This window comes from Mustela nivalis, assembly GCF_964662115.1.
Source record: "Mustela nivalis genome assembly, chromosome: 14".
Lineage (NCBI taxonomy): Eukaryota > Metazoa > Chordata > Mammalia > Carnivora > Mustelidae > Mustela > Mustela nivalis.
In genome coordinates, this window is record NC_139033.1 from 3,295,845 (window position 1) to 3,322,478 (window position 26,634).

Below are 26,634 nucleotides of genomic sequence, written 5' to 3' on the forward strand. Positions count from 1 at the left end.
TCAAGCACCAGGGTGTACGACCAGCTCAGCAGTCTTCACACAGGTCTGAAATTCCAACGAGCCTAGGAGGGTCTCCAAAGGCTCTTATGTTTGGCAGTGAGGAATGCAGCCTCACTGCACTTTTGGAGAGAATCATAAATATCAAATAAGAAAAGAGGATTACAAACAGAGCACCTTCAAAGCCCAGACGCAGACTACTTCTATTTCAAAAGAAGGGATTTGGGGTAAATTGGAAGGGGAGGTGAATCATGAGAGACTATGGACTCTGAAAAACAATCAGAGGGGTTTGAAATGGCAGGGAGGTGGGAGGTTGGGGCAACAGGTGGTTGGTATTATACAGGGCACAGATTGCATGGAGCACTGGGTGTGGTGAAAAAATAATGAATACTGTTTTTCTGAAAATAAATAAATTAATTTTTAAAAAAACCTACCATTACAGGAAAAGAACAAAACAGAGACTGAATCTGGATGCCTCAGTCATTTCAATGTCTGCATTCAGCTGGGTTTCTGATCCTTGGGATCAGGCCTGCATTAGGTTCCTGGCTCAGCCTGGAGTCACCATCTCCCTCTCCCATGGCCCCTCCCCGCCAATCCTTCACTCTCTCCAAAAAATAAAATCTCTCCATGGCTGAAAAACAGAAAGAAATCCTCTAATACATATACTTCATCTTTTTGATTTCCTACCTCCCAATCTCGATCTACAAAGTAGCTGCTGTAATCTGCCTGTTCCCAGGAACCCTCTCCCCTTGGTTCCTACCTGAGTGTACTTCCCTACCTGGAGGGTCTTCTTCCTCTGAGCTGACTTCTAATATTATCTCCAGGCTCCATTCTATAGAGACACAAGCATGAGCAACGGGTTGTTAGAGAGAGGGGCTCCCTTGCGCCTGAGGCTCCAGCGGAGGCCAGGCTGGCTCGCCTGGCAACACCTACTCTTCCACCAGGTCCTCAGACCTGCCCTGGGCTCCCTGAGTCAGAGCCCTTCAACAAGACCTTGAGCACAGCTGCTAACGCTCAGCAAAAGGAACGATGCCACTTCACATGGCACTTCCCTGTCTCCATGGGATCAAGATAGCTCTCACCCGTGCACGGATCAACCTGTATTCCCAACTTGGTGGAAACAGTCTGGGTTAGATGGGGTCCGTGAGCAGCCCCTCTGCCAAGCTCAGAACAGGTGCCCAGGGGAGCTGTCTGTGAAAATGAAAATGTTCTGTGTTGTAAACATGCATTACGGGGCACCTGTAATTTAGCTGATGTGATGAAGGATGGGACTGTTTAGCTTTGTTTCCTTGAATTAACTCACACATGAGCAGACATGTCTCGCTAGGGGCAGGGACAGTTCACTGTCCCCAGGAGCCCATCTTTCTCTTCCTGGTCCATACAAGAGCCTCGGCAGGCACTTAGCATTTTGTGGGGCCACAGAGGCCAAGACAAGGTGAAGAGGGACGTTTCTGCCCCTGAAGTAGACCCTAATCCAGGCTGTATCAAGAGAGGCTGCTGAGAGCTAACCATCTGGGTGAGAAGGAATGAGAGAGATGCAATTGGTGCCCTTGCAGTGGCTACCAGGTGCAGGTCTCCTGTCCCCCTGAGTAGAAGGACACAGAGTTTGGGTGTGCGAACTCTCAGATCATTTCAGAGAAACCATCAAACTGATGTCCTCTGGGCCATAAAAGGGAGGAGCAAGAAGCACCCCAATCATGGGATCAGCTCCCATGACTTTGCTAAGTTCACCATGCCTGGAGTCTGTGCCCCTCTCACCTCATGAACACCTAGAATGTTCTACAGCTGCCATAGCCACATGGTGTGAGATCTCTTCAGCATAAATATGTCTGCAGGCCAGATAACCCTTGGCCAACTCCGTGTAGACAAGGACTGGTTACCAAGTGACTTCCAGAAGCAGGTGAAAAGTAAAAACTTGCCCCTCCTAGCCCTGGGTGGTTCAGGCTGGGAGCCTCCGTGTGTCTGGCCTGGTCCTGTTCCATCCACACTGATGTGTCTCGGGTGGGGGAACAGAAGACCTGACGGCATTCTCTGACTCTCCCTAATTTCCATGATGGAAAGAGCCTGGTTTGTCACACAGGTGGCCGGAGAAGAGGATGGAATGAGAAGCAAGCCCCTTCCCTGGGGATTTAGGAAGACGTCCATACAGTGCTCACACCAGCCGTGACAGTGTGACCTGCCTCGTCCCTGCGCAGGAAGAGCCCGAATGGCGTCCTCAGCATGGGCCAGGCTGGGCCCAGGCTTCACCTGATTCACCTATCCTTGCAATCTTGGCATGCCCTCCCTCTCTCACATGGCCTGGCTGTCCTTTGAGCTGTCCCTCTGCCCGCCCCCCCATCCCCTCTACATCTTCCCTCTGAAGATCTAGTCCAAGCCCCTGGATCATGCCCTCACCCGTCAAAGCAGAAGGATCTGATGGAGTCAGGACTCCTTAGAGCCTAGCTGCTGCTCTCACTTCTGTATTGGGTTGTGCCCAGCAGGCATTCCCTTCAACACTACTGTGAGACTATGGTCTAGAGACAAAGGTTTCTAGAACCTACAGGCTCCCACTTCTCAAATTCCCTTCAGAACAGGGTGTGGCAACCATCTGCCCTTGGGACCACCTGCCTCAGCTCTCCCCCTACGAGGAAGAGGATTCTTTCTCAGGCTTCTTTCATCAAAAATTGTGGGAACAGAGGAGGGGTCGTAGATGAAATATCCCTTTAATCTGAAGAGTCTGATGGAACATGGCCTCTGGGATTGGGTTTGGTGAGAGCCCCGTTCAGGGAAGATCAAGAACAAGGCAAATAGCTATTACTAATGCCACTCAGTGTAGAAATGTAGGGTCTTCCCCTAGAAATTGAGATGGGAAAAATATCATGAGATCTGAGGTGGAAGGGCCTCATCTCGGTGCTAGGCTCCCCAAACACAGGCACTACATCCTCGCTGTCATTCAGCACCCTCTCCAGCCTCCCTTTCCTCTGACGCCAACTGAATATCCTACGGCTCCTTTTCTTTAGTCATGATCGCTCCCGCTGTCTGCTCAGAGGTGAGACCCATCATGAACTGAAGTCATTCCTGACAGACTCAAGGGATTTCTGAAAATGTTATTATTCTATCAGGACCCTGGGAACACTTTCCTCCATGGTGTTGGGATTTTGTCAGATGGAACCAGATGTATTTGGCATACGATAGACTGCACACATTTTTAAGTCATACAATGCCGTAAGTTCTGACACACAACACACCCATGAGGCAAGGGGCGGGATTTTCTTTGTCTTTTCCTAAATGATAAGTTCACACCAGCAACTGTGCTATTTAGGGAGACATAAATCCTGGTTACACACACACACACACACACAAAACCACATGCCCATTCAGAATCACACCTCATTATTTCACACTGAGACACAGCCCACCTCCACATACACAAAATCACTACCTGAATTACAAAGACATGACCATGGGTATGCACATAGAAAACCCATTGTTTCACCACACCTCTGATCCCCATTCCAGTGGGAACCCAGGATCTGATGGTGCCCCTGACTACAGACAGCAAGAGACTGATTCCAGAATACACACCTCTTTGGCTCAGTCTGCGCGGCACCTGCAGGTATAGAAAAGAGAGCACCATGAGGCTCAGGTCATGTTGTATACTGTCTGACTTCATGATCTTTAGTTCTCTCAGTGATATCAGGAAATCAGAGGGAACCCAGTGTTTGGCCCCCACGGAAAGCAAACAGGACACGTGAAGGAAATTGTTTGTCCTAGGGGATGTGTGTGCCCAGTCCACTCAGGATGGTGCCTACCAATTCTTCATCCAAGCAAGGGAAACTGTTGCTGAGGGAATGAATGCCACCACCACAATTCTTTTTTTTTTTTTTTTTTAAGTATCATTCGTGAAGTTCAACCAACCTTTATTTGTCTATACATATTAGGAACATACTTAGTGTTTAGCAAATGCGTTTGTTCACAGAACCCCAAATCATTTTAACTAATGTAATATTAAAGCTTGAAAAGTCTAGTGTAGACTAATGTGGGTCTAAAATGAAAGCATGATCTACTAACTATAGAAAGTTCTTTTCAGCAAGGACATTTGGGATCCCTGCTTTATGTATCCTGTATAAGTACCTCATAAAAGTTGACCAAATTTAAAAGCTAAATAAGAAATTACTTTCTTTAGCTTTAAGAAAGTGAGGGCACCTGGGTGGCTCAGTGGTTAAGCCACTGCCTTCGGCTCAGGTCATGATCTCAGGGTCCTGGGATCGAGTCCCCCATCGGGCTCTCTGCTCAGCATGGAGCCTGCTTCTGCCTCTCTCTCTCTCTGCCTGCCTCTCTGCCTACTTGTGATTTCTCTCTGTCAAATAAATAAATAAAATCTTAAAAAAAAAAAGAAAGTGAGGTTATACTATAATATTTCTATAATTTGGAACAAATACTATCAATACCTTTTCTAAATAATGATAATGTTACACCATTTTTCTTTCTTTTATCTTTTGTACACCAGCGCAATTCTAACCAGGTTTGCTGTTGCCATTGGTGAATGTCCTCTCGAATCAGATGATGGTTGGCAAGAGAAAACCACTCAGCACTCTCCCCAAAAGGGAAATTATACATATGTCTTCTCAAATGTGTGTGTATGTGTAATTACACATTTATGCAATTACACATGCACACACATTCAGACACATATACATTTGAAAAATCACTTTATTTCCATATACAAGCAATTTATAGTAGGAAAATGAATTTTTTATTATTATGTTCAATTCATCAACATATATTATCTGATTTTCACCTGAATTTGCTGAAAGAAACCAAGAAAACAATGCTTGTTCCTTGGGTAAAGACAGGCATGCTCACCTTGGCAATATGCTGGTGTTTCTGCACTTCAGTGTTCTGGCGAGGCCACGCCCAGACCAAGCCGATGTCCACATCTAGACGGACATCAAGAATGTACCTGTCAGCACATTGGTGGTGCTGCTCAAGGATAATTCGGGGAGGGGCACCCGGAGGGCTCAATCCTTTCAGCATCAGCCTTTTGCTCATCTGAATTATGATCTTAGGGTTGTGAGATCTAGTCCCATATGGGGGCCACCCTGCTCAGCGAGGGTCGTCTTCTCTCTCTCCTTCCGCTGCTCCCACTTGACTGTGGGCTCTCTCTCTCTCTCTCTCTCTCTCTCTCTCTCTGTCTCTCAGATAAATAAAATCTTAAAAGAAAAATGAATAGCTCGGAGAGTATTGCTTGATATGAACAGGGGTTAGATCATGTGGGGTCATGTGGTTGGCTGGCAGGGGCTGAACTGCCCCTTTGGGGTCTCCCACGGCTAGAACGTGTGCCCTAGATGAGGTTTATTCTTTTCTCTGAGAATGTTGACTTTGGCCAGTGGCAGTGGTGGTAGAATCTATCTCCTGCAGAAATATACACGCTCTCTCTTGCTCTATTCATCTCTCCCTCTCTGTCTTTCTGTCTGTATCTTTCCGCCTCTGTCTCTCCATGTTTCCCACAAAAAATCACCCACTCACAATCACACTACATAGAGCCACAAAAGACACCTCAACCAAAAACCTCATGCACACAAACTCACAGCACACACACAGAACCCACTGGCTTCCTAGTCTTGCAGACAAAAGAGCATACTTTGTCACCTGGGAAATATGCCTGTCCCCAAACCACCAAGAGTCCTACCAAGAACCCCCAATCAGGGAGGCTCTCCAGACTGAAGATTGCAAGGGGGCCCCACCTGCCTTACCAGCTAGAGTTTTTCCCCAGGAAGAGACTGAGTCCAGAATACGTACCACCTCCCTCTGTTGATGTTTCCTGAGGCTGCAGGCACAGAAAAGAGGACACCATGAGTCTCTGGCCGTGCTGTATACTTGTCTGCCTGTACTGATCTTTAGTTCTCTGAATGACTTTAGGAAACCAGATGGAACACAGTGATTGAATCCAAGGCCCCAAGAGTGGGACCTGGATGCCTGTATGAAGTTATTTTTCCTGGGAGATGTGTCTACCCAGTCCACTCAGGATGGCAACTACAAAATTCTTCATCCAAGCAAGAGAAACTCTCGTGGATGGAAAGGATCATACCACAGCAATTCTAACAAGATTTGCTGTTGCCAGTGGTAAATATCCTCTTGAATCAGACGATGGTGGGCAGGAAACAACCACTCAGGACTCTCCGCAAAAGGGAAATTATACATATGTCCTCTCAAATGTGTATGTGTGTGTATACACACGTATGTGTATATATATGGATATATATACTTATATAAACACACATATATTTATATGTATGTATATATATATAAGCATATACATATATATATACACGTTTATACATATATATGTATATAAAATTATATATACACATACATACACACACACATACAGTTTGAAATTCACTTTAGGGGTGCCTGTGTGGCTCAGTGGGTTAAAGCCTCTGCCTTGGCTCTGGACATGATTACAGGGTCCTGGGATTGAGCCCAGCATCGGGCTCTATGCTCAGCGGGGAGCCTGCTTCCACCTCTCCCTCTGCCTGCCTCTCTGCCTACTGTGATCTCTGTCTGTCAAATAAAGTTATAAAATCTTTAAAAAACCATTTTACTTCCATGTACAAAAAATTTACATTAGGAAAATGAATTTTTTTATTATGTCCAATTCACCAACATATAGTGTATAATTTGATTGTCATCTGAATTTGATGAAAGAAACCAAGAAAGCAATGCTTGCTCCTTGGGGAAAAAGAGAGGCAACCACACCTTGGCAACACTCTGGTCCTCTTTTTCTTTGGGCTTATGGCAAAGCGTCTCACAGACTGAGATTTTCTCAGACACATCTGGAAGGACATCAAGAATGTACCCATCAGCACATTGGTGGTGCTGTTCAAGATTAATTCGAGGAGGGGCGCCTGGAAACTCAGTTCTTTCAGCACTGGTCTTCCCGTCAAGTCATGCTCTCAGGGTGCTATGATCTAGTCCCACGTGGGGGGCCCCTCCTCAGGGAGGTCCTGCTCTTTCTCTCTCCCTCTGCCCTTCCCACCTGACTGTGCTTTCTCTCTCTCTCTCTCACTCTCTCTCTCTGAGAAATAAAATCTTAAAAAAATGAATAGCTCGGAGAGTATTGCTTGATATGAACAGGGGTTAGATCATGTGGGGTCATGTGGTTGGCTGGCAGGGGCTGAACTGCCCCTTTGGGGTCTCCCACGGCTAGAACGTGTGCCCTAGATGAGGTTTATTCTTTTCTCTGAGAATGTTGACTTTGGCCAGTGGCAGTGGTGGTAGAATCTATCTCCTGCAGAAATATACACGCTCTCTCTTGCTCTATTCATCTCTCCCTCTCTGTCTTTCTGTCTGTATCTTTCCGCCTCTGTCTCTCCATGTTTCCCACAAAAAATCACCCACTCACAATCACACTACATAGAGCCACAAAAGACACCTCAACCAAAAACCTCATGCACACAAACTCACAGCACACACACAGAACCCACTGGCTTCCTAGTCTTGCAGACAAAAGAGCATACTTTGTCACCTGGGAAATATGCCTGTCCCCAAACCACCAAGAGTCCTACCAAGAACCCCCAATCAGGGAGGCTCTCCAGACTGAAGATTGCAAGGGGGCCCCACCTGCCTTACCAGCTAGAGTTTTTCCCCAGGAAGAGACTGAGTCCAGAATACGTACCGCCTCCCTCTGTTGATGTTTCCTGAGGCTGCAGGCACAGAAAAGAGGACACCATGAGTCTCTGGCCGTGCTGTATACTTGTCTGCCTGTACTGATCTTTAGTTCTCTGAATGACTTTAGGAAACCAGATGGAACACAGTGATTGAATCCAAGGCCCCAAGAGTGGGACCTGGATGCCTGTATGAAGTTATTTTTCCTGGGAGATGTGTCTACCCAGTCCACTCAGGATGGCAACTACAAAATTCTTCATCCAAGCAAGAGAAACTCTTGTGGATGGAAAGGATCATACCACAGCAATTCTAATAAGATTTGCTGTTGCCAGTGGTAAATATCCTCTTGAATCAGATGATGGTGGGCAGGAAACAACCACTCAGGACTCTCCGCAAAAGGGAAATTATACATATGTCCTCTCAAATGTGTATGTGTGTGTATACACACGTATGTGTATATATATGGATATATATACTTATATAAACACACATATATTTATATGTATGTATATATATATAAGCATATACATATATATATATACACGTTTATACATATATATGTATATAAAATTATATATACACATACATACACACACACATACAGTTTGAAATTCACTTTAGGGGTGCCTGTGTGGCTCAGTGGGTTAAAGCCTCTGCCTTGGCTCTGGACATGATTACAGGGTCCTGGGATTGAGCCCAGCATCGGGCTCTATGCTCAGCGGGGAGCCTGCTTCCACCTCTCCCTCTGCCTGCCTCTCTGCCTACTGTGATCTCTGTCTGTCAAATAAAGTTATAAAATCTTTAAAAAACCATTTTACTTCCATGTACAAAAAATTTACATTAGGAAAATGAATTTTTTTATTATGTCCAATTCACCAACATATAGTGTATAATTTGATTGTCATCTGAATTTGATGAAAGAAACCAAGAAAGCAATGCTTGCTCCTTGGGGAAAAAGAGAGGCAACCTCACCTTGGCAACACTCTGGTCCTCTTCTTCTTTGGGATTATGGCAAAGCGTCTCACAGACTGAGATTTTCTCAGACACATCTGGAAGGACATCAAGAATGTACCCATCAGCACATTGGTGGTGCTGTTCAAGATTAATTCGAGGAGGGGCGCCTGGAAACTCAGTTCTTTCAGCACTGGTCTTCCCGTCAAGTCATGCTCTCAGGATGCTATGATCCAGTCCCACGTGGGGGGCCCCTCCTCAGGGAGGACCTGCTCTTTCTCTCTCCCTCTGCCCTTCCCACCTGACTGTGCTTTCTCTCTCTCTCTCTCACTCTCTCTCTCTGAGAAATAAAATCTTAAAAAAATGAATAGCTCGGAGAGTATTGCTTGATATGAATGTGGGTTAGATATGTAAGGTCATTGCTTTTCTATCAATCTCTATCAGTAGATTTCTTTGCCTGCCATTGTGTGTAAGGCTGGATAATCAATGGGTATATATTGAAATATATCTTGTTTCTATTTTCACCAGTCTATACCTCTGGGGTGGGCAAATGCTGAGTGAAGGCATGCTGCTGGTATTTCTCTATACCTATAATTTAGGCAGATTAAATTTAGGAAGATTAATTAAATTAGCCAGATGTCATCAAAGACGTAATGTAAAAGAAAATGTGTGTTTTAGTACAAAAGCTTGTATCTAGACACATTCTTCTCAGCTGTTTTGGAAAACTAGTTCTATGAATAAAAACAGCATGTGCCCAGATGTATTGAAGTCAAGACTCGGGCCACGAGAAGGGAGTTTGAAGGTACATGAAGACAAAAAGAGAGACTTCCATGGGCAAAGACCATGGAGATCACCTCTTCTTCCTAAGAACAAGAGAGAGCCTGAAGACACTGAAAAATCAACACGCTCTTCTGGGATCCATAGGAAAACAGAGGACACAGGGAAACCATGGCCCTCAGGAGACAAAAAAGGGAAAACAGGGGATCGAGCTTTCCTGGAGCAGACACTCTCTCGCAGAACACACCATTTTCTCAACCTCCCATGGAACATTCAGCAGGAGACCACATTCTCAGCCGGAAAACACATCCCAACACAATCAAAGAGTAGACTCAATACAACAGCCACTCTCAGACCTCTATGAAATTCAACTAGAGATCAGCAACAGGAAGAAATCTTGGGAGAATCCCCAAGGAGCTGTGATTTAAAAATACACTTCTGAATAACACAGTGGTCAATGAAGAAATTTCAAGAGAACCTTAAAATATTTTTCATCAAATGAGATGCAAATGTACCTTGACCAACATTTATGGAAAGGCAGGGCTTAGGGGAACTGATAGGACTGAAAGTCATGTGTCAGAAAATCAGAGAGATGTAACATGCCTAGGCTTGCTTAGAAAACAAGGCAAGAGTGTAGTATCATAGAAAGCGAGCAAGAGAAAAAAATAATATTATTGCAGATACCATTGAAATGGAACATGGGAAATTCTCAGACCTAATCCATTAAACTAAGACACAAGCTCATTCCTTGTAAATATCAGTGAAATGAATAAAGCTGTAGCCTGATGAAAAATGAAAGAATAAGAGAGGATGTACATTAACATGGGACACAAGAGTCATCGTCACTACAGATCGTATGGAGGTTGAAAGGATTCAAAAGTAATATTGGGTATTTACTCCCAAAGATAGAGATGTAGGGAAGAGAAGGGCCATCTGTACCCCAACGTTCATAGCAGCAATGGCCACAGTTGCTCAACTGTGGAAATAGCCAAGACATTCTTCAACAGACGAATGGATAAAGGAGATATGGTCCATATATACAATGGAATATTATGCCTCCATCAGAAAAGATGAATACCCAACTTTTGTATCCACATGGACAGGACTGGAGCAGATTTTGCTGAGAGAAACAAGTCAAGCCGAGATGAACCATGAGAGACTATGGTCTCTGAAAAGCAATCTGAGGGTTTTGGAGGGGCTGTGTTGGGAGGCTGGGTGAGCCTGGTAGTAGGTATTATGAAAGGCATGTATTTCATGGAGCACTTGTGTGGTGCATAAACAATGAATTCTGGAACAGTGAAAAGAAATAAAAAAAAAATAAAAATTGTTTTAAATAGGATAAATACCCAACTTTTGTATCAACATGGACAGGACTGGAGGAGATTATGCTGAGAGAAATAAGTCAAGCAGTGTGAATTATCGTATGGTTTCCCTTACTTGTGGAGCATAAGGAATAACTTGGAGGACATTAGGAAAAGGAAAGGAAAAGTGAATTGGGGAAAATCAGAGGGGTAGATGAACCATGAGACACTGTGGACTCTGAGATACAAACAGGGTTTTAGAAGTGAGGGGGATGGGTGAGCCTGGTGGTGGGTATTAAAGAGGGCAGTATTGCCTGGACCACTGGGTATGGTGCATAAACAATGAACACTTGGAACACTGAAAAAAAAAATCAAATTTTAAAAAGTAAAGTAATACATGGAAATATCCTAGGATGGCTTAAGCAAAAAGGCCAATTCCTTCCAAAACAGAAACTCTCAAGACCCACGCAAAGGAAATAGATTGTCTGAATTGGCATATATCAAAGACAGTGAATCCACAGTTCATACGTTTCCCAGAAAGAAGGTGCCGGCCCCAGGTGGCTGGACTGGTGAATTCTATCAAATCTAACAAAGCATAAGAGCCTTGCTGTGTCTAATCCAGCCATCACACTCTTAGGTATTTATCTAGTTGAGCTGAAAAATTATGTTCCTATGAAAACCGGCCCAGGAGTGCTTCTATCAGCTTTCTTTAGGAACACCACAACTCGAGGCAACTAAGTTGTCCTTCACAGGGTGAATGGGTAAACAACCAACAATATCCCCATACAATGAAGTAGGATTCTGTAAAAAACAGAGCTGAACTTCAGGGCATGTAGTCGGCTCTCTCAGTTAAACACCCAACACTTGATTTTGGCTCAGGTCAGAATCTCGGGGTCAGGAATTTCAACCCCGTGTCAGGTAAGCTCCATGCTGAGGAGGAGCCTGCTGAAGTTTCTCTCTCCTTCTTCCTCCTCCTCTCCCCAACACGTTCCCTCTTTCTCTAACTAAAATAATAAAAGAAAAGAAAAATAATTCAGGTGTCAAGTCACAGAAAGATATCAATGAATGGTAACTGTATAGATAGAGGGGAAAGCTGTCAGTGTGGAAAAGCAACATGGCTTAGAGTTCCAACTCTATCGTATTCTGAAAAAAGGAAATCTAGAGCGATGACAAACCATCAGCGGTTGCTCTGATTCCTAGAGAAAGTGCAAAGGTATTACTAGGTGAAACACAGGATTTTTATGGCAGTGAACCTACCCTATAAATGGTGGATACAGGACTTTACCCATTTGTCAAAACACATACTACTGCTCAACACAGAGCAGGCCTTAATAGCAATGGTGGAATTCAGTGAATAATAGCTCTAGGCTGGTTTGTTATTTGTGACGAATGTTCCACCATGATGAAGGTTTTGATACTTGTGGAAAAGGTGCACTATGGGATAAGGGGGATAAGGGAACTTTTTTTGATTATCTCTTCACTTGTTAGGATACTCTAAACCTACTCTAAGTATTAAGGTCTATTGATTAAAAATTAAGAAGAGATCTCTTTGGCTAGTGTTTAACAACACACTCATGTCCAAATGTTAGCTTCACTATACCTACCATTTAACGTTACCAAACTGGAGGTGCAAATGCAGCTTTATTCTTGTGGTTATAAACTCATGAGTGACCAGCTGAAATTCAGTGTTCACAAAAATAATATGGCTTGGTATCTTTGTCTGAAGTATGGAACACTCACAGGCTAGTATAATGATACAGCTTCTTTTTTTCTTTTCTTTCTTTCTTTTTTTTTTTTTTTTCTAGCAACAAAGAGAGAGTGTGAGCAGGGGAAGGGCATGGGAATTGGAGAGAGAAGCTTAAACAGCTCCATACCCACCACGGAGCCACACATGGGGCCGAGCTCCGGTCCCTGGCATCATAACCTGAGCCAAAATCAAGATTTGGACACCACATAGGTGCTCCTACAGTAATTATTCTTGAATCCGATTCATGAATAAATTCCCATGGTACCTTCATGGGATCCATCAGTGGGTTGTATTTTTATATGATGTTTCCATCTTCGGGCCCATAGCTGGGTGAATTTCTCACCTGCAAAGGAAGGAAATGTCAACATTTGTGACAACCTGGATGGCCCTGGAGGACATAATCTTAAGTGAAATAAGCCAGACCCAGTGAGACAAATATGGCATCATGTCACTTATATGGGGCACCTCCAATAGTCCAATACGTAGAAGCAGAGAATAGAATAGGGGCTTGGAGGAGGAGCAAATAGGGGGATATTGATGATAGAACAAAGTTTCAAAGGTACAGAAGAAATGAGTCTGGAAATGGACCTTGCAACATGGGGCCTGGGATTAAGAACCCTGTATTCCAGGCTTGAAAATCAGTAAAATGTTGGAATGTAGGTTAAGTGTAGCTTAAGTGTCCTTTACTACCACAGGAAAAGATGGGGGAAAGCTCTAGCAGACACTGTATGAGACTATAGAGAAAGACAGAAGGACACTGTCATTGAGAGTGAGGGATTGGTGACTTGCCAAGAGTGAACTATACTGAGGAGTGGGAAATCTGGGACAGGAATGGAGTCGAATCCTTGGGGAGAGAGATCCCTCAATACTTGAGATCTGCCCAGGGCACCTGAGATCATGCCCTGCAGTCCTGAACCAGGGCTTCCTCAGTTTAGTCCCATTCTCAAATCCTCCTGCCCCAAGTGGGAGTGTGGGAGACACTTGATGCCATGGAGGAGGCGCCTGAGCCAACAGAACAGTCCAAATCCTAACTCAGCCCCCTACCACTGAGTTTCAATCCCCAACCTGGAACACAATGCAGATGGCCCCGTGAGAAACCCCTCTGAAGAGCCAGTGGAATCCAAGGGCCATCCACCCACAGCATTCATACTCCTAGCTCTCTCATGTGGAGCCTTCCCTGGGACCAGTGGACCACCCTCAGGGACCAGTGGTCTGCTGGTATCCCAAGCTCATGCAGAAGCCAGGACATTCCAAACCAACTGTCCCATGATGGCTCTACTAAGAATCTGCTTCCCTTCTAAGGACTCAGCATCCCTGAGCCATTCCTGCCAGTTAACTGGTAAAATGGCAACCTGGCTTAGTGCTTTGATGGTTGAATAAATCAAGACAGGGACCTTCAGTGTCTCCTTGGTTATTGATTTGAGTAAGTATCCAAACAGCCTGGATGAAGGGCTGGCTGGCACAGAGTGAACAGGGCCTGCACAGGCTCTCAGTGGGCACCTTCCCTGTTCCTTCCTCCCTCCCTCCCCCAGGCCCAGTCTCTATAGACTCCTCATTCTTCTCTACACCCTGAAGTGGCAGGGGACCATGTCACACCTCCTTTCAGGGGAACCCTCTGGGGCACCTGTGTGGCTCAGTGGGTTAAGTGTCTCACGTCGGGTCATGTCGTGATCTTGGAGTCCAGGGATCGAGCCCATCCCCTGCTTCTGCACTCAGCTTGGTGCCTACTAGTCCCTCTTCTCCTCCCCACTTTCCTCATATCCAATGACCGTTCCCTCTCTCTCCCCCTCAAATAAAATCTTCTTTCAAAAACCGGGAATATACAAAGGACCCATAGGGAGGGACCCTTCTAAACCCGAGCCCCGCGAAGCTCCCCCTCTCATGACACTCCATGAGCATCACCCAGACCTGTTTTTGCATTTATCTCTCCTCTGCTCTATACTCGTTGGCACCTGAGAATCGGTGACCTTTCATTGAGAGACTAAATTCAAATCTAGGCACGACATTCTGTTGCTTGGTTAGGAAGCAACCAAATTGCTTGGTCCTTGTTGAGGAATCTCATCAGTTGTTGACAACTAATAATGAGAATAATGAAATATTCATTCATTATAAATAAATGAAATATTTAAAAATGTAAGTAATGAAGTCCTATCATTGAAAACCAAGCACCCTCTTAGTTCTATGTTGATTTCCTTCTGGTCTTGCTGTGTGATGCCAGGTGTATATATTCATTGAGCATGGACTCTCTCCATGCTTGCACTTACTAGCCAACAATGGGAGAGCTCTTTAAGAAGGCAAGGTCCCCACTGGAGCATGGACACTCCCTGACCCTGAGGGACAAGCCTGTCAAAACAGAGACGATGAACACCAGGCTGTTACGAGCATTTGAGTTCTTATTGGTCAGTGTCCCTAAAGTGTGTAATTCATGGCATTCAAGCATGTTTTTAGGGCTTATGGGGGAGAATGTTATCCAATATGCTACACTAGGTCCCCAATTCTTCTTTCTTTTTTTTAGTAGGCTCCACGCCCAACATGGGGACTGAACTCATGACCCTGAGATCAAGAGTCAAATGCTCCCCTGACTGAGTCAGCCAGGAACCACCCATTATGATCCCTATTCTTATTCTATTTGTACCATGCCCTGAAAAGGGACCATGCCATGACACTGACCACTCTCTATCTCAGCTCTACAAGGCAATCGCAATGAGGGCAGTGGAGAGAAGGCTAATCATGAACCGGTTCTCTGAGTCCATTTTATTGTCCCAGGAGTGTCCCTGGGCTCACAGGATTTCTGCATTACTAGGTCTTACTCATACTGAAAATGCCATCAAATACGATGAAAGGGTCTCCTCAGTTCTGACTGGACTGAGGTGTAGCCCAGCAATGAAACAGAGTTTGACTGGGTTGTCCTAAAGTGTGCCTCCAAACCCTCAATATCTTTGAACTAACCAGGCTTTCTATGTCCCTTTCCTAGTAAAGACTATGGCAAGGTCTGTACTTGTGGGGCTCAGGAGCTTCTGTGGCCTATGTGACCCCTGAGATGACCTCATAATGCTAAACAGCACTTGGGATTTCCCTTGGCTCAGGTAATTCCTGACGTACACACTGTGGCTACAGCTCTATGCACAGACACTAATGAATCCATGTCTGAGTAGTCAGTGCAGTTCAGTTCAGTAGTTAGAGCATGAACCCTGGGACTATAGGCCTAGGTTCACCTCATGGCTCCTTTACATAGGAGACCATGAACCTGGTCACATTCATCCCTATGCCTACGTTCCTCCACCTGGGAAATACGGAGAGTAAACAAAACATCCAATATGTGTGTGATGAGCATTACTGAATTAATGCATGTCACATGGTCTGGGAGGCTCATTGGAGGGTATGGATCTTGTCTGAGATCTCACAATTTCACAACTTCCAGAGCTGGGTCACATCTGGGCATTTGAGTTCCCAGACCATTGCTTTGTGGCACAGCTGCTTTGCCTAAATACAAGTGTTTGACCCTAACACAATTTCGTTTGGATGGATCAGAGGCATCAAGAAGTCAATAAGGAAAAAACAACCAATTGCTGATTCCCTGAATACACTCTCTGGGACCCTTGGTCAGAAATAGTCATGAATATTCTCTAGATTGTTCCAGTTGCCTGACTCATGGTCAGCAGGCCAAATGAAAGGAATCCCAGGGTAAAGGATGGCAGGGTCACTATTGCAAAGTCTAGTGTTTTAAAGCATGTGAAACAATGCCACCTTGCATTATGTATTCCTCACACAAACATAAGTGCCTCCAAACAACATATGAGTTCCTGAGGCCATTGTCACAGAAGAAAACCATAGCTTAGCTGTTGGAAAGAGATCTGGAGGAAAGGTCAAGAGAACTAACAAACACATCCCATCAAAACCACTCTAATGAAGACTCTTTCTGCTTTCGAGCTACCATCCTATGGGCAAGTGTACATGTTTATCCACTTACACGTAAAGTTTGTCTCTACTCATGGTCTCCACCTCCCATCGTTCTTTGTGCATTCCTAACAATCTATGTGCTTGGGTATCAATCACTCATTAACACAATTCATTAACTAATTAGCCATCTTTCACCATATGTTGAAAGACTGGCTATTCATTGTGTAACTGAGGACAAAATGTCCTTATAGTTTCACTATACTTACTTCTGGGGAACTGAAAAGGATGGGGGATAGCATATGACCTAGACAGCATATCACCTAGAAAAAGTAATTTTGGATAACAGCCAAAGAAGAAAGGGAAACATCTGCTTGGGGGTCATAAGTGAAATGTAGACTCTTCTCTTCTTTGGATCTCTTTGGGGCGCCTGTTTCTAGGAACAAACCAACATGTCCCCAAAATCCTGAAATGCATACCCATTTTGGGATAAATGGTACAGGAAGACATTGTAAAACATGGATAAAACAATCATAAATATCCTCCATATCGACCTTTCCGGGTTCACTCTCACTTTCAGAAAGGAGAAATGGGAATGTATAATTTTGGACGTTAAAAAGGCGTAAATGAAAATAGATGTTGCCGTGTTTTCTCCCCTAGGGAAACCTAGTTTGGCAAGGGTGAGGTGCAGGATATAAAAGAAAGGAGTACATTTTTCTAAATGGAGGACAAAAGTCAAGGCAGCTAGCTTGGTAGAATAACCAAAAATATAAATCAAGGGATAAAACTAAACTATAAAATATTTGTATAACTCTGAATGACAAGTTGGAGAGAGAAAATTTTCAAAGATGAGAGAATAGTTGGAGGAAGAGTGAACTATCTGATTAGCAGCAAACAGCAGTCAGGAGATCTGTAAGAACATACCACAACAGCAGCCACACAATCCAATCTTGTTCCCCATATAGAGAGCTCTACGTGTCTCAATGACTCACTCAGCTCAAAGAGGGGCAGTTGGACAGGACAGCAGAGGTGTATCTCTCGTCGCCATGGTGATGGTGTCATCATAGACCTTTCAGAGTCACCGCAGCTGCACAGCGGCCAACTCCTGCTGTCCAGACAGGTGGCTCTTCACAGACAAGGGTCTCACGTGAGAGGAAACACTTCCTTTCCAAAGTTGAAGTCTGGTCTCACACATTATCCCTCTGTTTTTGAAAAGAAATGACATGAGGGGAGGTTGCCTGCCCCCCAAATAGAGTCACTAGCCCATCTTTAGGGTGAAGAGAGAAAAATAAACACATATTGAGAATAGATAGAGGTCCCATTATTTTTTTAAAATGTTTTTTAAATTTATTTTTTATTTATTTTCAGCATAACAGTTTTCATTGTTTTTGCACCACACCCAGTGCTCCATGCAACCCTTGCCCTCTCTAATACCCGCCACCTGGTACCCCGACCTCCCACCCAGGCCCATTCAAAACCGTCGGATTGTTTTTCAGAGTCCATAGTCTCTCATGGTTCACCTCCCCTTCCAATTTCCCCCAACTCCCTTCTCCTCTCCATCTCCCCATGTCCTCCATGCTATTTTTTTTGCTCCACAAATAAGTGAAACCATATGATAATTGACTCTCTCTGCTTGACTTATTTCACTCAGCATAATCTCTTCCAGTCCCGCCCATGTTGCTACAAAAGTTGGGTATTCATCCTTTCTGATGGAGGCATAATACTCCATAGTGTATATGGACCACATCTTTTTTATCCATTTGTCCTTTGAAGGGCATCTTGGTTCTTTCCATGGTTTGGCAACTGTGGCCATTGCTGCTATAAACATTGGGGTACAGATGGCCCTTCTTTTCACGACATCTATATCTTTGGGGTAAATACCCAGTAGTGCAATGGCAGGGTCATAGCAAAGCTTTATTTTTAATTTCTTGAGGAATATCCACACTGTTCTCCAAAGAGGCTGCACCAACTTGCATTCCCACCAACAGTGGAAGAGGGTTCCCCTTTCTCCACTTCCTCTCCAACACTTGTTTTCTGTCTTGCTAATTTTGGCCATTCTAACTGGTTGAATACTGTTATGCTGAAAATTAATTAAAAAATTAAAAAAAAAACAAAGAAGATGTGGTCCATATATAAAATCAGAAACAGTGAAAACCCACCATTTGCACTGACATGGATGGAACTGGAGGGGAATATGTTAAGGAAAGAAGAGTCAAGCAGAGAAAGACAATTATCATATGGTTACACTCATCTGTGGAACATAAGCAATAGCATGAAGTGCCATAGGGGAAGGGAGGGAAATCTGAAAGGGGAGATGAAAGGGAGATGAACCATGAGACACTATGGACCCCAAGAACCAACCTGAGGGTTTCAGAGGGGAGAAGTGTAGGGGGAAGGGGTAACAGGGTGATGGGTATTGAGGAGGGCATATGCTGAGACTGGGTGTTATATATATATAAAGAATAGATCATTGAGCACTACATCAAAAACTAATAATGTACTCCTATACAGTGGCTAAATGAATATAATAAAAAATTTAAAAAAAAAATCTGGGGCACCTGGGTATTTCAGTGGGTTAAGCCTCTGCCCTTGGCCTGGATCATGATCAGGGCTTTGGAATCGAGCCCCACGTTGGTCTCTCTGCTTGGTGGGGAATCTTATTCCCCCCCTCTCTCTCTCTGCCTGCCTCTCTCCCTACTTGTGAGCTCTGTGTGTGTGTGTGTGTGTGTGTGTGTGTGTGTGTGTGTCAAATAAATAAATAAAATCTTTAAAAAAAAAATCTATCCAGGTTTCCATCCAGGGGCTCGTAGTATGGCTCTGGGGGTCATGATGGGCAGCAAATGGTACATGCATCAGCACATGAAAAAGGATTAACGTAAAATATTTGTTGCCAAGTTATGATCACATCCCTTAAATATATCCCCAATTACCAATTTTGTGAAATAGATCGGTGTATATCTTGATCTTATTTAATTGACCACAAATGTCCCCTATTAATTGGACACCTTTCCTGAGTTAACTGTAACATTAAGACAACACATGTCCTTTGAAATCAGGTATAAGTTGATAATAGACTCAACATTCTCCCCACGCCCAACAAGGAAATTGTGGATGTCATCTATAACGCACATTGTTTCATTTTCTTTTGAAGAAAGAAAGGAAGCAAGGTTTCTATCTCAAAGACAGGCTTGCTTCCCTTGGTGGTAGATGGGACCACTTTCTCCCTTGTGTCTCCAAGAAGGTTCTCCAAAAGGCCTTTGGACGGAGCTAGGGCACAGAGAAGCTGTCAGGACATTGGAAGTGCTGCTCACTTATTACTCAGGGAGATTTGCTTGGTGTGGACATGGGGCAGGAACGTATGCATATCGTTGGTTAACCAGCAAGGACTGAGCAGCTGCTGGAGCATCTTCCTCAGTGGTTGAAGGCAGGCAAAGAGAAGGAGCAGGAAGGAAATGAGAAATAGAGGCTTTGTCTTTCTAGCTAAGGGGAACTTAATCCATGTGAAATGGTCTATCTAAAAAAGGCAAACATTAAAATGTATGTTGTTTCAATGATGGAGTCCCATGATTCCTACCCATTTTAAAGCACAGCAAAATTACACGTATTCAAATGTTATAAGACCTTTTCAGCCTCCATGCTTTTTATACACAGCTACTGTATTCATCACTAGTCTATTGGATTTTTAACTTTTTTACTGTGATGAAGAATATATAACATTCATCCTTTTAATCATTTGTCTGTATACAATTCAGTGGTTTTAATTATCTTTACACATGTATATTCATCACTACTATCTATACCCAAAACTCTCTCATCCTATCCAACATAACCTCCATACCCAGGAAGAGATAACTCCATCTTCCCCACTGCTTCTGGCTCTTAATAACCTCTGTCTTTATGAGTTTGCCTATTCTAAAGACATTATATTAGTGGAATCATACAATATTGGTATTTCTGTGCTAGATTGATCTCATAGAGGATAATATTTCTTCAAGGTCCATACATGTTGGGCATATTTCAAATTCTTTTTTATAGGTGAATAGTACTTTATTGTGTGTATATAACACATTGTGATTGATCCATTCATCATTTGAGGGACTTGAGGGTTGATTCCACTTTTTGACTAATGTGAATAGTGCTGCCAGGAGCACTGATGTATGGATTTCTGTAGAATCCTGGCATGGAACCTCTTCGACCTCAGCCGCAGCAACATCTTCCTAGGAACAAGGCCAAAGGCAAGGGAAGCAAGGGCAAAAATGAACTATTGGGATTTCCTCAAGATCAAAAGCTTTTGCACAGCAAAGGAAACAGTTAACAAAATCAAAAGACAACTGACAGAATGGGAGAAGATATTTGCAAACGACCTATCAGATAAAGGACTAGTGTCCAGAATCTATAAAGAACTTAGCAAACTCAACACCCAAAGAACAAATAATCCAATCAAGAAATGGGCAGAGGACATGAACAGACATTTCTGCAAAGAAGACATCCAGATGGCGAACAGACACATGAAAAAGTGCTCCATATCACTCGGCATCAGGGAAATACAAATCAAAACCACAATGAGATATCACCTCACACCAGTCAGAATGGCTAAAATCAACAAGTCAGGAAATGACAGATGCTGGCGAGGATGCGGAGAAAGGGGAACCCTCCTACACTGTTGGTGGGAATGCAAGCTGGTGAAGCCATTCTGGAAAACAGCATGGAGGTTCCTCAAAATGTTGAAAATAGAACTGCCCTATGACCCAGCAATTGCACTATTGGGTATTTACCCTAAAGATACAAACGTAGTGATCCAAAGGGGCACGTGCACCCGAAGGTTTATAGCAGCAATATCCACAATAGCCAAACTATGGAAAAAACCTAGATGTCCATCAACAGATGAATGGATCAAGAAGATGTGGTATATATACACAATGGAATACTATGCAGCCATCAAAAGAAATGAAATCTTGCCATTTGCGACAACATGGATAGAACTAGAGCGTATCATGCTTAGTGAAATAAGTCAAGCAGCGAAAGACAACTATAATATGATCTCCCTGATATGAGGAACTGGTGATGCAACATGGGGGCTTAAGTGGGTAGGAGAAGAATCAATGAAACAAGATGGGATTGGGAGGGAGATAAACCAAAAGTGACTCTTAATCTTGCAAAACAAACTGAGGGTTGCTGGGGGGAGGGGGTTTGGGAGAAGGGGGTGGGATTATGGACATTGGGGAGGGTATGTGCTTTGGTGAGTGCTGTGAAGTGTGTTAACCTGGTGATTCACAGACCTGTACCCCTGGGGATAAAAATATATGTTTATAAAAAATAAAAAAATTTTTAAAAAAAAGAAACACGCCAGTGAAAATCCACAAAAATTTTAATGTTTCAAAGTTCTATAAGTAGCAAAAATTTGGAAGAAGGTAGAGTCATGATAGATTTTTGACCAATCATTTGGTAAACTTCTATTGAATTAGACTGATGTCTGTGTTAAATGGTATCTGTGACAATAAATTGTATCACCAGCCATCATTTGTCACCAGTTATGTTCTCACTGATTTCACAAACCTAGTAGGAAACCTAGTAGGAAAAGTACGTCAGATATAGCCAAATATTTAACTCAACTCTTTTTTATATTGGTTTTGTTTTTCCGTCTGTAATAAATCTATCAAAGTAAAAAAAAAAAAAAAAAAAAAAGAATCCTGGCATGGTGATGATACACGACACTATACATTTGTCACAACCCCCAGAATGTCAAAGCACAAAGAGTGAATTTTAATGTAAACCATGGACTTCTAGTTAATCGAAGTGTATTGATATTGTTTTGCAAATTATAGCAAATGGACCACATTCATGTAAGATGTCCTTAATGGATGAATCAGGGGGCATGGGTTATGGGAGCTTTCTATATTATCTGTTCAACTCTTACATTCATCTAAACCTCCTGTTATAAATAATACCTATTAATTTTTTAAAATCTGAAAACACTTTTTCAGTCAAAGATCTGTTTTAGCCAATGTTCAAAAATCAGCTAAAAGTCTATATGTTAACTAAAGATGTTGTTTACTGTTAAAAGGAAACCCATTCTTGAGTTTGAAAAGTACCTGTATTCTAGAGCTACAGCAATACTGAATGGCTTGCTCATTTATCTTTGCATACACAAGAGAAGAATGTGGCTTAACATTTTTATGGTTTTCTCTTAAAGATAGGCCAGGGAATAAAATAGAATCATTATTCTTGAATGAACCTAATGAGTCCATTTCCACAGTACCTTCAAGTGGGTCATCTATAGGGTGCCCTCTGTTGTGTGGCCAGAGGTAGAGTTTCCTGAATCACTGCTTAGGACCAGTTGATATTCTTCACCTTATGTGAACATTTCTTCTTAATCCTTGAAGCAAGATCCCAGGAAATGCATCACAATAGAGAGAACTGAGGACAACTTGCTGGCAGAAGAACACAGGGAAATGGGTGATCATCTATTCCTAATTCAATCCTTTCATCCCATTATCCACCTGCTGCCCGCTCAGTAGAGCCTCCTGAATCCAAGTAGGACTTCTGGAGTTCTTGTGGTTGGCTATACGCTTAGAACACCCTATAGACAGATCCTGTGATCAAATACTTTTATTTCACTAAGGCATTAGAGAAATGCAGCAAAGGGCACTATCCATGACTGATGGCCTGGGTTCAAACTCCATTTAGAAGTCACAAGTGCCTGAGAAAGTGACAAAAACACTCTGTGTAATTCCCTGTTCTGAGATGTTCAAATGTGAATATGGCCTACTTTTTTACTATTATGTTAAGAGCCTAAACATAATTAAATACAAGAAAGCCTTATTACAAAAAAAAAAAACAAACAAAAAAAAACAGATGACTGGTGTTTCCTAATTGCCCTAAGTGTTTAATCCCTGAGTGACTGCAAGAAGGAAATAGACACTTGGTAGTGGTTGAATCCAGAGAGGGGATTTGGATGGCTCCACAGCAGGGAGGAAGGAAGCTCCCTCTTAGCTTTTACATGGGAATGATGTTTCACAGCTCGTGGACAATACAATACATGTGACCATCTCCTGTAATTCCCAGGTGGGCCCTAGTGAGGTGGGTGAGGGCAGGGCAGAGGCTGTAAGCCTTATTCTTATTTTTTTTTATAAACATATATTTTTATCCCCAGGGGTACAGGTCTGTTAATCACCTGGTTTTCACACTTCACAGCACTCACCATAGCACATACCCTCCCCAATGTCCATAACCCCACCCCCCTTCTCACAACCCCCCTCCTCCCAGCAATCCTCAGTTTGTTTTGTGAGATTAAGAGTCACTTATGGTTTGTCTCCCTCCCAATCCCATCTTGTTTCATTTATTCTACAGTGGGAGGCCCTGAAATTCACAGAGATGAACTGACATGCCAGGAGTTACCATACAGATGAGGATGGGGTCCAGGACAGGAATAGAGTTGTTTCCCTGGGGAGAGAGATCCCTGAACACCCAAGACCTGCCCAGGGCACCAGAGATCATGCCCTGTCGCCCAGAACCAAGTCTCTTTCTTGGACGCTCCTGCTGGAGGAGGTGCCTGAGCCAACAGAAAAGACCAGATGCTAACTCAGCCTCCCACCTCTAGGTGTTAATCCATAACCCAAAACACAAGGCAGTTAACCCCAAGGGAAACCCCCTGGAGTGCCGGTGGAAGACCCACTGTGGCCATCCTCCCCCAGCATGCACATTACCAGCTGTGTCACGTGGAGCTGGAGCCTTCCCAGGGACCAGTTGGCTATGCTTAGTGACCAGTGAGTGGTCTGCTCAACTGCTAACTGACTCAGAATACGGAATATTCCAAACCAACTGTCACAGGATGCCTCTGCAGGATGCCAGATGGCCTCTGCAGGATGCCGGAGCAGTTACTGTGAATAAACTGTGAAAGTGGCCATCTGCATTGGTGCTTTGGTGGCTTAATAAATTAAACCTGTGACCTTCAGTGTCTCATAGGTTGATCTGAGAAAGTGTGCAAATAACCTGGACTATGGCCTCAGAGTGAACAGGGGGTCTGAACACTGGCTTGAGTGGGCAACTTCCCTACTCCTTCCTTCCAAAGAGTCTCCCCAGATCCAGGTTCTACAGACTTTTCTCCCTTACTAGTTCCTATAGGGGCAGGGGACAATGTCCTGTCTCCTCTTAGAGGGCCCCCTTTATACCCAGAACCTGCAGACCCCCTCCCCAGGACACAAACCAAGGATCACAAACCAGACATATTTTCCTATTTTCTCTTTCACTCAGGAAAACTCTATGCTCATCAGCTCCAAACTTTCTGACCTAGCATGGCCCCACTTCAAATCTAAAATTTTGCCCACACCATGCCCCAGACATCCAGAATATTACTCAGCAATTCCACACAGTTGTCTCATGCCTCAGTCTTCATATTTCCAAAGCTGAAGACAAAGACAAAAGAACCTCTAGAACCAGACCCATGCTGGAGCAATCTCGAGAGTGGAAATTGATGGGCAAATTGTGCATGTCCAGAGTCACCCAAAACAGGAAAATAGCAGTGTGGGGGAGTACATGGGCCAGAACCTGACTTTACAGGATTTCCTTCTAGCAGGGTGGGCCTAGTACACCTGACTCAGTCCAGCTCCCTGCCTGGACCATTCAGGGTTTCTTGACACTATTCAGTGGTGATGTGCATAAAAACGAAGACCAACCGTATGATAACAAGTAAAGGGGATTTATTCAGAACTTGCTAGAGCAAGGGAGTCAGCCACTATCACTGCATTTGGGCAGAGATTCAAAAGCAGGAGAAGAGTGCAGAAACATTGTAGAGCCAGAAGGAAAGTCTTCAGGGATGCCTGATTAAAGCCTCTTGGCATAAGGAAGCTGAAGTCAGGAATCTAGCAGCAGGACATCCCATGTCTTTGTCAGGGCTATTGTATATGCTGGGCCTCAGGTGCAAAAATGGAGAAAAACCAGGCTCAGTCTGTTACAAATCATGTGCTGGTCCTTCGGGGCCAATTGCTACAGAGGTTATTTGTTAGCTTTCTGGACTGGATGCCCCAGATAGTGGTCTGATGTCTTAAAAGATGAAAACTGTAGATAATGGGTTGGTTTCCTGGGCTACACATATCAGGCCACAGTCCTATTTTTATATATATTCAGGGCACTTTCTTTGGGGTCTTCCATGTGTCTATCCCCCATTTTGGTCCTTATCTCACTTAGGAGAGGTTGGCCTATTCAGACAAGACCAGAGATCCCACACTTCACTGCTGGACATGGTCTAGTCATCTTCATGGGCAACTGTATTGGAAGGTCTTCTTGACCATGCATGTGATGAGAGAACATCTGTATAGATGCTTGTAAGACTAACACTGGCTAGAACACAATGGACCAGCACTATGACCACTATGAAGACAAACAAAACAAAGAATATGTTGATAGTCTGTATAAGGTGCTTCCAAACCAGGAAGCCCTATTGCCCAACCCAGGCCAAGAGAACAAATCCCATAAGGCATGAAGATCAACCTTAATGCCAAACAGCTTCTTCTTTAAGACATTTGAGAACCTGTTTTACCTGCCCTCCTTTATGGGGTCAAGCACAAAAGGTGTAAACACTAACACAGATGCCACCACATCCTGCCAACAAGAAATCTATGGCAATGGGACAACTGTCAAATGTCCCAATATGCTGAGACTGATCCATATTCCATCTCAGACAAAAATTGTATTATCAGTAAATTTTGCCAAAAGTAGAGATAGGTTTCTTTTTTTTTTTTTTTTTTAAGAGATCACAGGTAGACAGAGAGGCAGGCAGAGAGAGAGAGAGGAAAGCAGGCATTATGCTGAGCAGAGAGCCCGATGTGGGATCAATCCCAGGACCCTGGGATCATAACCTGAGCTGAAGGCAGAGGCTTTAACCCACTGAGCCACCCAGGCACCCTAGAGATAGGTTTTTTTTTTTTTTTAAACATAATGTGTTTTTCTTTCTTTTTTTTTTTTAAAGATTTTTATTTATTTATTCGACAGAGAGAGAGATCACAAGTAGGCAGAGAGGCAGGCAGAGAGAGAGGAAGGGAAGCAGGCTCCCTGCTGAGCAGAGAGCCCGACGCAGGACTCCATATCAGGACCCTGATTTCATGACCTGAGCCGAAGGCAGCGGCTTAACCCACTGAGCCACCCAGGCGCCCCCTGGAGATAGGTTTCTTATAGGCTTTCTTATTTTTGCAGTTTTCACCAAAGGGAACATTGCTCTAGTTTGGGGCATGAATAGTAATTCCCCCAAATTGTGTGCCTGAGTAACCAAACATGGCCTCCTTTTGGAGCTCACCCAGGAGTTGGAAATTCTGGTAT

General features: G+C 43.7%; 2 protein-coding genes across 2 annotated transcripts in view; one reads left to right on the forward strand and one right to left on the reverse strand.

Moving 5' to 3' along the window:
- On the reverse strand, positions 1-24,298 carry LOC309848195 (uncharacterized protein; the record flags this gene model as incomplete). Its single annotated transcript, XM_082699432.1, has 10 exons — positions 24,027-24,298; positions 22,580-22,751; positions 17,313-17,522; positions 12,689-12,766; positions 8,620-8,696; positions 5,779-5,806; positions 4,843-4,916; positions 3,478-3,586; positions 776-829; positions 1-62 (listed from the first exon to the last, which is right to left on the reverse strand). Exons 3-10 carry the CDS (start codon positions 17,383-17,385, stop codon positions 1-3), a joined length of 555 nt encoding a protein of 184 aa, XP_082555558.1. The 5' UTR covers positions 17,386-17,522; positions 22,580-22,751; positions 24,027-24,298.
- The window catches only part of LOC309847621 (uncharacterized protein), a gene marked incomplete at both ends in the record, with an annotated part of 65,535 nt that overhangs the window by 9,481 nt on the left and 29,420 nt on the right, over positions 1-26,634 (forward strand). The window lies entirely within an intron of this gene.